The sequence below is a fragment of the Plecotus auritus genome (assembly GCF_963455305.1).
Source record: "Plecotus auritus genome assembly, chromosome: 2".
Lineage (NCBI taxonomy): Eukaryota > Metazoa > Chordata > Mammalia > Chiroptera > Vespertilionidae > Plecotus > Plecotus auritus.
In genome coordinates this window covers 189,798,637-189,811,924 of record NC_137771.1, presented here as the reverse complement: position 1 = coordinate 189,811,924, position 13,288 = coordinate 189,798,637, and the positions used below count along the sequence as shown (strand labels likewise).

Genomic DNA, 13,288 nt, shown 5'->3' with positions numbered 1-13,288 from the left:
TGACTCAAGTGCCTTTTCATTTACTTACTGGCCATTTGGATATCCTCTTTTGTACAATATCTGTTCAAACCCCTGGTCCATTTTTCTATTGGAGTGTTTCTTTTTCACATTCAGTCTAGAAATTCTTTAAATCTAGATATTACCTCCATTGGTTAATATGTCTTGCAAATATCTTCTCCCATTATGTGGCCTTGTCACTCTCTCTCTTTTTAAAAAAAAATATATTTTATTGATTTTTTTTTTACAGAGAGGAAGGGAGAGGGATAGAGAGTTAGGAACATTGATGAGAGAGAAACACCAATCAGCTGCCTCCTGCACACCTCCTACTGGGGATGTGCCCGCAACCAAGGTACATGCCCTTGACCAGAATCGAACCTGGGACCCTTCAGTCCGCAGGCTGACGCTCTATCCACTGAGCCAAACCAGTTAGGGCAGCCTTGTCACTCTCTTAATGATGTCTTTGAAAGGAGGAAGTTTATCATTTTAATACAGCCAAATGTTATATTTTTCAGTGTGTTATTTTTGTGCGTGTAAGCATCCTATTTAAAGTGTCTACCTACCCTGAGGTCATGAAATCATTCTCCTAAGTTATCTTCTACAAGCATATGGTTTCTCTTTTCACACTTAGAGTACAATTAGCCTGGAATTGATAGTTATGTAGAAGTCAAGTTTCTGGGTTTCTTTCTTTTTCTTTTTCTTTTTTTTTCTTTTTTTTTTTTTTATGAGCATCCATATGCCCAAATCCATTATTGAAAAGATCACCCTTTCCTTACCCGATTGTTTTTATAATCCCATTTCCCCTTCTATTTTCTTGAAAGTTATCTGTGCTATTGTTATTATTTTAGTGTTTAGCCTACAAATTACAACTTGCAATCTTGACTAATCAAGAACAATAAAAAAATTTCATTCACTGAGGATAAAATTCTAAGTTTGTCGTTATTTTGTTTCTGCACATTGAAAACATGCCATTCTCTCTTGGTGAGCATTTTCACTATTTAGAAATCAGCTTTAAGCTAGTTGCTGCTTCTTTGAAGGTAATCTTCATCTATTTTAAAGATTATTTTCTTTGGTTTTCTGAAATTTAACTATTATTTGCCAAAGTGCACATTTATTTTTATTTAGCTTTACTTAGTGTTCTCAGGGTTTCTCTCGCTGTTCCTTGAGGTTCGTTGTCAATTTTAGATAGTTTTTCATCATTATCACATCAAATACTATCTCTGCTCTTATTCTCTCTCATTTATTCTGCTTAAAATCCAAATTGGCCATTTGTTAGGTTTTCTCAATGTATCCTCTGTGTATTTTATTCTCTTTTTTTATTTTCCCTCTTTTTGTCTCTCTGAGTTTCATTCTGGATATTGACCTATCTTCTAATTTGTACTTCTTTCCTCAGCTCTGATTAATCTATTGTTAAATCCACCCTTTGAGTTCTTAATTTCTCTTACTGTAATTCTTATGCATAAAACACCCATTTGGGTCTTATTTTATAACTAGAGGCCCATTGCACAAAGATTCGTGCAAGAATAGGCCTTCCTTCCCCTGGCTGCTGGCACCGGTTTTCCTCTGGCACCCGGGACCCAGGCCTTCGCTCCGGCCGCCACCTTCAGTCTTCACTCCGGCCAGAGCACCACTCCTGTAGCTCCCTCCACGCCCCCGTCCTCTCCCTCATAGCAGGCATCCTGCCCTGCCCAGCCACTCCGCACCTGCATATGCAAATTAACCCACCATCTTTGCTGGGTTAATTTGCATAGTCACTCCTGGTTGGCTAGTGTGTGTCACGGAGGTACGGTCAATTTGCATATTTCTATTTTATTTGTGTAGATTTTTACTTTTCTGTAATATTCTAATTCTTGTCTTTTAAAACCTTTGACATAAAAAAGTAAATTGTAGTTATTTTAAAGTTTATTTTGATGATTTTAATATCTGAAGCCCCTATGTGCCTATTCTTTTCTCCTGGGATTTTTTTTCCATGTTGTGTAATGCCTGGTTAATTTTTATTAGGTTTCAGACATCATATTTTAAATTATTATAATAATTTAATCCTAGAATAATGTCATATTTTCCAAAACTTATTTCCATTTGCCTCTGCCAGGCTCCTGAGGCCATTAGCCATTAATGATCATCTCATTCTGACTTCAAAAGTTGAGACATTCAAGTCTGAACTGAAGTCCCTGTAAGGACCTGTTTGCTTCAGGTTTACCATTACTCCTATGATGCAGCCCTTAAGAGTCTCAACACAAAGTGAAGGAGGGGAAGTCATTAGGGGCCCCACTTGATAGGCCCTCACTCTGCAAGGCTGTCAGAAATACCATTCAGCCTTCCAGGCTCTCAGCCCTCTCCTGGAATCAGCAGATGCTCTCAGGGGAAAGGTGACACCAAACACTGACTCCCCCCTGGCCTGGTAGTTCTTCACTCTCTGAATAGCTGTCCTCTTCCCTTAATCAGAAATATAGCTCAGCCAATACGGCTCAGTGATTGAGCATCGACCTATGAACCTGGAGGTCATGGTTCAATTCCTGGGTTGTGGACTCAGTCCCCAGTGTGGGGCATGCAGGAGGCAGCCAATGATTCTCTCTCATCATTCATGTTTCTATCTTGCTCTCCCTCTCCCTTTCTCTCTAAAATCAATAAAAATATATTTTTAAAAATCAGAAATATATACATTGAAAATACAGTTATCTGCATGTCAGCAGGCCATTAGACCATGATCTTAGTCCAGCATGAAAAACATTCAGGATATTTCTGGGAGTGGGGGGTTAAAATACTCTTAATGTGGATCTCTCCTTCCTATTACCCTTCCCCAAGCTCACTAAAAATAATAGCCTTCCCCCTAGTTACCAAAAAATTGTATTTTTATTCAGATACATAAGGCACTGCTGACAATGTTTGATTTGAGACCACAGGAGGCAAAGGACATCAAGCAAGCAAGCTGTCGGTATCTTTGTAGAAAATATCCAAAGGATTTTATTTTTAAATTTTTACACTCTCTCATATATCCCTTTTCCTTAGCCTGCAAACACAGTGCCCAGCCTCTCGTCAACATTACAGCTAAAGCTGCTTAAGCTGATACGCTGGCTCCTCTTGTGGAGCAATTACCTGCTTAACAGTCTCTGGGTGCTACAAGTGGGCTCAAGGCCCCTGGCTCCCCTGGTCACAAGGTGCCACTGGAATCTTAAACGGTGGCTAAGTGTTAATTCACTATGGTTGTTGAATTTCTCAGTGCTTTGGGAGTTTAAACATTTCTACCCACCAGGGATTCTTAAAACATAACCATCTGGTTTGAAAGTAAATTTAAAGTGAATTTTGGTGCAAAACAAGAAAATATAACCATTTTTGGGGTATGTGGCATAATACCATACATATGGTATTTTATCTATCATGGAGAAGATAGCTATTTTTGGTGGAGAATAAGTTCCATAAATTAGCCAGTTATTTACCACTCCAAACTCAGTGTCACCCCTCACTTTGTCACCCATTCTGAAGCCTCCTGGGCTCAATCCTGAGAATATGCATATCTAGAACAGAGTTTCTCAACCTCAACACTATTGCCATTTGGGGTGGAATAAAACTTTGTTTTCCGTGAAGGTGAGTGGGGCCTGTCCTGTATGTTACAGGATGTTTAGCAGCATCCCTTGCCTCTACCTACTAGATCCCTAGCATCCTCCTCCCTCCAGTTATGGCAACTAAAAATGTATCCACACAGTTCTGAAACACTGCTCTAGATTTTATTTCACTTTGAGCTTGGATGCTGTGAGATTCTGGAATCCTAAGCAAACCTTGTACTCATTGAGTTCCTCTGTACAGCATTAGTAGGGTAAGGGGAGAAGGGAAGAATATTAAGTGGAGTTGGGACTCTAAATGTGAAAAAACAGGGACCCAACATTTATTAAGTGTCCACTATGAATCTAAGCCCAGCACTATGCTAAGAACTTTATAAAAATTATCTCATTTAATCCTGACTAAATCCCTACTTCTAAAGATTTTATCAGGAGCTCAAAAAGTGCCAGGTGCAGTATAGTACTCAATATTTTACATGAAGCTTACTTATTTAATTTCAGCAGAAATCCCAAGTATTAAGCACCACTATTACCTCCACTTCACAATAATGAAGCTGAGCTCAGAAAATGAAATAATTTTCCCAAAGTCACACATTCACTAACTAGGTCTGAATTAAAAATCTAAGTCTCTTTACCTCATCATACGATCTCTTGAAGAGAAAATATTAGAGCATTCTCTTGAGAAAGGAAAGATAAGAGTTTTGAAAAATCTAAACTCCTTGAAATATTTATCTTTCTGATGGCATATTTTAGTGAATAGCTGAAACTTCATGCCATTCCATCATATCCTGGAGGTACTTAAGTAAAAGGCCATGAGCAAAGGATAGAATTATCTGCGATCCATAGGGAAGGTCAGGGGTGTATATTTAGTACCAGTTTACAGAGGGTGAATATTAAACAGATATAAGTGAAACATGATGGGAGGAGGGGAGAAAGCCTGCTGGAAATTTGACATATGACATCCTCAAAGCTAGCACCTTAATTTTAGGGATATTTATTAGGCATTTGCTGAAACTGCAATGGACCAAAGATTCAGAAATGCTTTGATTATTAATGGAGTTCAGTCACTGCTCACCAAAACTGAATTCTGGAACAGTTAAGTGTACCTTTATGCATAAATGAAAGGAGGAATGTGCCTGAAGGAGGCTCAGACTCAGCATCAAGAAGAGAAGCATGGAGAAAGAACCTACTCCTTTCCAATTTCCAAGAAAGGGGAACATGATGAAGAGCAAGGTCAGTTTACATATCTGACTTACTCTCAGCCTAACTGGAGACATCATGGGTTTGGGAGCTCCACGGGTTAATGCTCTGGGAATTGCCTAATCCCAAGGCTCTACACAGCTTCTATTTCGTTAGTGGATTTCCTGGGTCTCTTAAGTATCTTCTCTATTCCAAATCAAGCAGAAATGCTGTCATAAATGTGAAAGCTTGGGAAAGCACAGAAAGGAAAAACCTCTCTTGGGAGGAACCTGTCTCGATACTGAAAGAAACGGGTACATAGCAGAGTGTGAATCCTATTTCCTCTCATCTACCAAACATTTCACACAGTCCTGCTTGTCAAAATCAAGCAGACACTAGAAGTACAAACTAACAAGTGTAAACTAAATTTTGCAGGATTCACTTTCTTACAGAGTAGGAAGTCTTAAAAGGAAAGGAACACAGGGTCCCAATTTACCCTCTCAGCTCCTCTGTCCATCACTAATATTCAAAAAACTTAGAAGACCGAAATGTGCTGGGAAGCCAGAGTAGCCCAAGGCTGCCAGCTGGTGACCTCTATCTACATTCTTTGAATGTAGGGATGATTTTTTTCCTCTGGCACAGAACACAAATCCTGACACATTGTACATGCTTAATAAACATGTGCACAATATTTGTTGTTTGAAGATACTAGAAAAAAATTACATCTGACTTTGGAACCAAGAAAATATTTTCTTAAATTGATTTTAGAAGAGAGAGAGAGGGAGAGAGGAATATCAATGTGAGAGAGAGACATAGATTAGCTGCCTCCTATACACACCCTGACCAGGAAATCAAACCCACCACCTAGGGATGTGTCCTGACTGGGAATCAAACCCACAACCTTCAGGAGCATGAAACAACACTCAAACCAACTGAGTCACACAGGCCAGGGCAAGAACCAAGAATATTCATGTTTCACATGAGCAATGTAGTTTCTTTTGTTTTCATTTTTATCTCATAGATATTGTGGACTAGAATGTCCTGGCTACTAAAGAGTTCTCAGAACAAATTTGTGGCCCACCTCTGTGAAAGGGTATACTCTTTACTGAAAACCTTTTTAACTTCATTCCTGGTGACATTTATTTCATCCGCCACCCTTCCTTGTTTGTGTACTTTTCCGGTTTCCTATTAATTGATCTACCTTATATTGTTTATGTTTTTTTAATCCTTACCTGAGGATATGTTTTAATTAATTAAGAGAGAGAGAAAGAGAGAGGGAGAGGGGGGAGAGAGAGAGAGAGAGAGAGAGAGAGAGAGAGAGAGAGAGAGAGGGAGACATTGATGTGAGAGAGAAACATCAATCAGTTGCCTACCATAAGTGCCCAGAGCAGGGACCCAACACAAAACCTAGGTATGTGTCCTGACCTGGAATCAAATCCGCAATCTTTCTGGTGTGCAGGACAATGCTCAACCAACTGAGCCACCAGCCAGGGCATGTTTATGTTTTTGATGCCTATGCCTAGCACACCCCCTGGCACACTGGAGACAATAGTGATTGGATTTTATTAACATCTAACCTTTCTGAAATAAGACACCCTTCTTTTTATGAAAGAACAAGCCCTTCCCCTATGATGATCCTAAGAATTGATAGTTCCCTTCCTACCATCAGATGGAAAAGGAGGCTGACAGGTGAGGTTATTCAGCCAAACACCCCTCCGCCTGGCCCCCACTCCTCCCCACAACCTTTATTTTCAGGTGAAGGCCTGTCACTTTGGGCTTCACATAGGCCTGCAAAGAATGTCTAAGCAAAGCTCAAGAGGTAGTTTCTCAAAACTTCTATCATGAAACTGAAAATAACTCTACTGATGTAAAAGATTCTAGAAATGAGCCCAAGAAGAAAATGTTCAGTGACTTTCCGAAGAACTGGGGAGAAGATGCAATTGCTGGACCTTTGTTGCCATGTCGGGAAAGGACAGTCAGGGGTGGGTGACAGGAGCCAGGTGTCCTCATCTGGGAGAGGAAAGGTCATGTTGTGGGGCCATCTCTGTGGTTTTCAATACTAAAGAGAATTTAAGGGATTTGGGAAAGCAGAAAGGTTTATTAACAAAATTCAGGATGAAGAGAGATGTGGGACTAAATCTTCTGCCGAATGGCTGCCTCAGAGGTTTTCTAGGTCTATATATTCACATGTTAAGCACAAAAGAATGACCTATAGCCATGGTAAAAATATATATATATATTAACATACTAGAGGCCAGGTTCACAAATTCATGCATGGGTGGGGTCCGGCCACCCACCCTCATGGGGGCTGATCAGCCAGGCGATAGAGGGGAGGGGCCATGGGTGGTTAGCCAGCTGGCCCCACCCCTGATCACCCCCCATTGGGGACAGGGACAGCCAGGGAGTAGGGGAGAGGGGTCGCTTGGCTTTTATATATATAGATTTGGATTAGTACTTATGTGCCTTGTGTATATAAAATTATTATTCATATGTTGCTTGGTATTATATATCACACATATGTTGTTTGGTATTATATATCACAGAGTCTGAAAATTAACCTTTCCTATCCCACACCTCCCACTAAAAATATAAAAGTATCTAAAATGGCAGGATTTTGCCCTAGCCAATTTGGCTCAGCGGATAGAACATTGGCCTGCTTACTGAAGGGTCCCAGGTTTGATTCTGGTCAAGGGCACATGTCAGGGTTTCGGGCTCTATCCCCAGTAGGATTTGTGCCAATGATTTTATCTCGTCATTGATGTTTCTATCTCTCCCTCTCCCTTCTTTTCTGAAATCAATAAATATATATAATACAATAAAAATGCCAGGATTTTTATCTTTTCAGTCCACATTACATTTTTCCAGCTAAGTATAGATCACTGCATAGAGTTTCCATTTGTTAAAAAATGCATTCTATGTAATCTAACCAAGCACATCAAATTATCCTTGAAACATATGATGAAATCATAAGATCACTAAATCTTCACCACAATTTTATATCAGCCTCAGAAACATACACATGGCTATAGTTTGAGCCACAGAAACAGAAACCTAGAATTCGAACACTATGTATGACTCAGCATAATATCAAATCTCCTTGGACACAAAAACAAGGAATGTGAGACAAGAACCATCCAACAGGACTGCTCCTGTAAAACCATCTAACTAGGAGTTTTGCCCTCCTTAGAGTTTTCATCGTTTAATATGTGCACTTGGTTAAAGTCTTGAGATCACGTGGAGAGTGTGATATTCCAGTAAGAAAATACATTAGGGAAAATTCAATGAGGCTTTTAACATTCATCATTTAATCTTCACACAAACCCTGCCAGGAAGGCTCTGTTAGCCTCATTAGATAAAGAAGTTGATTCTGAGGAGCCAAGTAGCTCGCTTATAAAAACACAGTACCCAGATCTCTTGAACACAAGGCAGGGAGGGGCTCGTCCGACCACATGGTATGTTCATTTTCACAACAGAGATCTGATCAATAAGAAAAGTAAAGGAATGATTGGGGTAGAGTTTTCAGGGACCAGTAACAGACTTAGTGGGAGCTCATTTATGTGTGTTAAAAGGTGGCAGGTGGCAAGGTTAGAAAAGTTAAAACACCCGGGCAAAGGAATCGTCACTCCACCAGCAATGTGGAGCTGCACTTGTATGTACCACTGGCCCCAGGACCCAAGTCCAACCAGGTATGGAAGATGCCTCGTCTGGCCACTCCAAATATGTACATTTGAGACCCTGGTGGCTTGAAACTATAATAAGCAGCCTCTAAATTATGACCTTGCTAGATGGTCTCAAAAGTAATTTATATCCCATTTTATTTGGAAGAATCCTATCTAGTGCCAGAATTATTGTCATTTGGCTGACAAACGCTTCTTGAAAAATATTTTAAAGCCACATCAATTCATGAGAGCATAAGAAAAGAAAAACCTCCATTTTTAATGGAATGCCATTTTTATTGAGATCCTTTCAATAACTTAGTACTCTTAGCCACTGAATCTACTACTATAAATGGTCTTGGCACAAAAATATACAGAAGCCGGATGCATTCAAAATCAAAATCCACTCTCTTTGAATTCAACCACAAATGGCTTGTCTGTGATTTTTCTTTTTAATATTCTGCTTCCAAAAAATTTTTTTTAAATTTTTTAAAGGCATGATGGCTGCATTGAAGAAGGAAAAAAAAATGTATGTTTATCGCCTTAAATCTTTTTGATCCGGAATGCATCCTGCTGGTAGAAAATTTGCTTTATGGTAGTTATAGGCAAATTTTCGTACTAAATTATAACTCACTGAGAAACTGTGCTTTCCTGAAGATACTTTCAGACCTTTAATGTTGTGCTAGTACCAGCTTCTGCTGTGCTCACATTTATGAGTATACTCACATTTATTCTTAACTGATTAGATTTGAAGCTGCCAACCAGCTCTTGTTATGAAAACATTACTTTAAGCCTGGTTTACGATAAAGCCAGCATGTTCATCCTCCATTCTTAACTAATCGAAGAATTTTCCTGCTGTCAAATAATCCAATGATTATAGCACAGCCAACAAAGCAAGATGCCACTGTAGCCACTAATAACATCAGAGGAAAGAGTGAGCCAAACATACTCCACTAGCAAAAGGCACTCCATTTATTTTATAGTTGTTTCCTGTGAAATCTACAAGTCTAAATGGTGCAGTTCCAGGATCCTACCCGAAGCTCCCCTGGTGTAGCTCGGTGTTCTCCAGCAGCCCACCTCATCCGTGTGTCTCAGAGTCATGGGAGTTGTGCACTGCACAACTCCGGGGGTGTCAGTCACATTGCAAAAGTCATAGATGTGATTATTTATAACAACTAATAAATTGGTAAAGAACAGTAAGATGGGTGAGGTGGTTTTTTGGTTGTTGTCCTTTTCATAAAATCAGTATTATGACAGTTTTTCAACAAAAAAATAACAATTTTGAAGAGAGGGCATAGTTTGCTAAATCACTCTAAAACACTGGATTAGCAGTGATCTTGCCAATTTAATTCAGATAAATCAGTTAAATTAATTATTTGATAATGAATATAACAAGAGACAGGGATTTTTCTTATTGGGATACCCCTTACTATAGGGAGGGTAAAGAGTTAACCAATGATTCACACATCTCCCAGAAAAGTGACTTAAGTCACTTTTTTTCCAGCTTTTTAAAAAGTTAGATTCATTGTTCTGAGTTTTGTCACTGCCCATTTACCAACCCAGGAAAGAGGGTCACAGAGATTTCATCTCCTCAGAGACTGCTTTATAATTAGGAAAGTGCGTTAAAAAAATATACCCAATAAATTATAATTTTAAAAAACTACAAAGTTTATTAACGCCATCTATATTCAGAAAAGAGAGAGAGGAAAAAGAGAAAGGAGGACAAGAAGAGGGACTGGAGAGGAAAATTAAAGCAAGGTAAGGGGAGTGGCAGGCAGGGAAGGAAAAGAGATGCAAAGAAAGAATCAAATCAAACATATAAGTGTATAGAAAGGAAGAAAGGAGAGACATATAGTACAAGAGATATAGTAAGAAAGAGAGAAGGGGAAAGTTCAAAGGAAAGATACTGTAAGTTCTCAGGTGGGTGCTGGTTGAAGAGTAAACTGATTTGGTACTGTTTTAATTTTTCTAGGTTTATGGAAAAAATTACTTTATTATGCTAACTGGACATAAAACATTCATCAGAGCTCTTTATTCAATATTCCTACACTTTCCGATATTCTTTGTCAGCAATTCACCAGGGGTATAACTGTTGGGTATTTGTTTTTTAAGTACAGTAGTAAGGTGAACAAGGTGGCTCAGATTAATTTAGCCAAAAAGATAAGAGAAACTACTTTCCCTAAGAGAACTGGTAGCTTTTGATGTTACACAGACAGCTATGGACAGACAAAAGACAGAAGGTTGACATTCTGATCCCATGGAAAAGTGTGTTCATAGGGAATAATTAATACCCACTATGCTTAGCTATGGCAAAAAGAATCCATTGATGTCATCCAGTTTAATCAATATTTAAACTTATATGGGTGAACTATCAAAATATATCTTGGAAGGATCCTTGAAAACATTGTTTTAATTAATGTGTGCATTCTTAGGGTTTCTGGAGGCACTAGTTTGAATATGAAAAGAGTAACCATCATGGTTATTTCACAGATCATTAAGTTGGCCTCAGTATCCGCCTGTACTGGACACAGACGGACACACACACACACACACACACACACACAGTATCTTCTGGTGACAATTTATTTCATTTTCCACAGTGCTCCTATATACCTAAGTGTGGAAAAAATTTTGAAGAATCCATGTCCCTGGTGAGTGTTGTCATGGAAAACTTCAGGAAGTACCAACACTTTTCCTGCTATTCTGACCCAGAAGGAAACCAGAAGAGCGTCATCCTAACCAAACTCTACAGTTCCAATGTGCTGTTCCACTCACTCTTCTGGCCAACGTGTATGATGGCTGGGGGCGTGGTGATCGTTGCCATGGTGAAGCTCACACAGTACCTCTCCCTGCTCTGTGACAGGATCCAACGGATCAATAGATAAAGGCAAAATGGACAAAATTGTTTTCTTTAAAGCTCAAATACTGTTTTCTTTCATTCTTCACCAAAGAACCTTAAGTTTGTAATGTGCAGTCTATTATGAGTTCCTTAATATATTCTTATACATAGAGCAATAATGCAAAAGCTGTTCTATATGCAAACATGATGTCTTTATTATTCAGGAGAAGAAATACTGTTTTGTGTTGGTTGGTTGTTTTCATAATCTTGTTTCGATGCTGGAACTAGTGCTTCCTTCTCTCATTCTACCAAAATAGGGCTCAGTTATTCATTTGCCAAGGTTTGTGGAGGAATGTAGACAATATCAGTGTGATAAGGTCTGTGTTGAAGACATTTCTGCAATATTTTTCATCATTCATTATTTACTAGAGCTGCAGCCAAAAATGCTGTTTTTCTTTTCTTATTCTGAACTGATCCCCACAGCAAGTGAAGGGACCAGATTTCCTAAAAGATGTTAATGCATTTTTCCTGTGTTTCTACCATATCACTGTAAAGGAGTGGGGAGACCCAGCCAGCTATTTTCCTGTTATTACTTTCTATTCATAACTTCAGATTTTCAAACTAATTTCCAAAAAAGAAAGCTGTTTTCATTCACCAATTCTATAAGCATTTCCTGTGACTTAAATAAAAAAATGAACAGAGCCCTTGTCCATGTAAGACCCTGCTACTGTGTGAGGGGATGACACTTACAGGAGTCTCATTACCTGTGAACTGACTGGATGTGGAGTACATGCTCTTTTCCAATCCAGGAAAGTCTATGTTACTAAGATATTTGTGAGAAAATCTTTCTTCCATTTCAATTGAACTCTTAGATGGTAAAATTAAGATCCTACTTGCTGGTCAAGACTAGTGGACTTATTTCAATGGGTAGATCTATTGTGGCAAATGAACAAGCTGGAATATTGCTCTTTGGGAATTTATGTTTAAGTTAATGAGTGTGTAGTTTCTCTCTTTCTAACATGTGTCCCCTATTGGGATTTTAAAGTTGTGTGCGCAGAATATTTGTCTCCTCTACATGTTTTATTTTTCTATTTACAATTGCCTTTTTTGTTGCTAGATTTTATACACAAAACAGACCTTTTTTCCTAACACACACTTGAACTGAATAACAGATTTAAAGAAAGCCTTTGTTCACATTTCCATTTACTTATTGTGGTTGGGGTGGAGGGAGGGATGAGGGATTGGTTTTAAACAAAAACATTCCATCTTTTATTTAACATCAATATCAAAAGACGAAGACAAACATCTATCTTTCTCATCTATATTTAAATACCTTTTTGTAATGTAGTTTTCTAGGTGTTGCAAAATTTTACAAATCGTATCTGTGAAATGAATGGTGAAACTAATCTGATGAAGTGAAAGTGTTCTGCAATATTGTAATTCATAGTTTGACTTTTCATAAGCAAATAAACCCCTAAGGTATAATCAGGACTTCAAATGTGTAATTAAAATTTAAGGGGAAAAATCCATCACATCAGCAAGATATCAATACCTCTTGCATTCTAAGCTGATAAGACGTGGTAATCCATAAACCTATGATTCACTATGTTCAAAGGTATTTAAAGAAATTATAAAGAAAGTTTCTTTTGTAACACCCAAGCACATACACATGCAATATTATGAATATTTGAAAAATATGATGGAAAACTCAATTCCTACTACACCTTAAAAACATAATTCTGGCCCAGCTGGAATGGCCCAGTGGTTGAGCATCAACCTATGAACCAGGAAGGCAAGGTTCAATTCCCAGTCAGGGCACATGCCCAGGTTCACCCTCAATCCCCAGTAGGAGGCATGCAGGAGGCAGCCAATCAATGATTCTCTCTCATCATTGATGCTTCTATCTCTCCCTCTCCCTTCCTCTCTGATATCAATAAAAATATATTTAAAAAGAAAATAATAATTCTTAAGACAAAAGAGAAATCTTTGTGACTATGGAGACATCTTTAATGTTCCTTGAGCCTCCTTTCAGTGATCAAGGTGTGAAAAAATATGCAACT

At 38.5% G+C, this 13,288-nt stretch overlaps 1 protein-coding gene across 2 annotated transcripts in view; it reads left to right on the top strand.

Moving 5' to 3' along the window:
- The window catches only part of KCNMB2 (potassium calcium-activated channel subfamily M regulatory beta subunit 2), a 234,961-nt gene extending 222,160 nt beyond the window's left edge, over positions 1-12,801 (top strand). For both annotated transcript variants that reach the window (XM_080654872.1, XM_080654873.1), the window contains exon 5: positions 10,990-12,801. In XM_080654872.1, the coding sequence (XP_080510998.1) occupies positions 10,990-11,274 (285 nt within the window). In that variant the 3' untranslated portion in view covers positions 11,275-12,801. The remainder of the gene's footprint in view (positions 1-10,989) is intronic.
- The last annotated feature ends 487 nt before the right edge of the window (positions 12,802-13,288 follow it).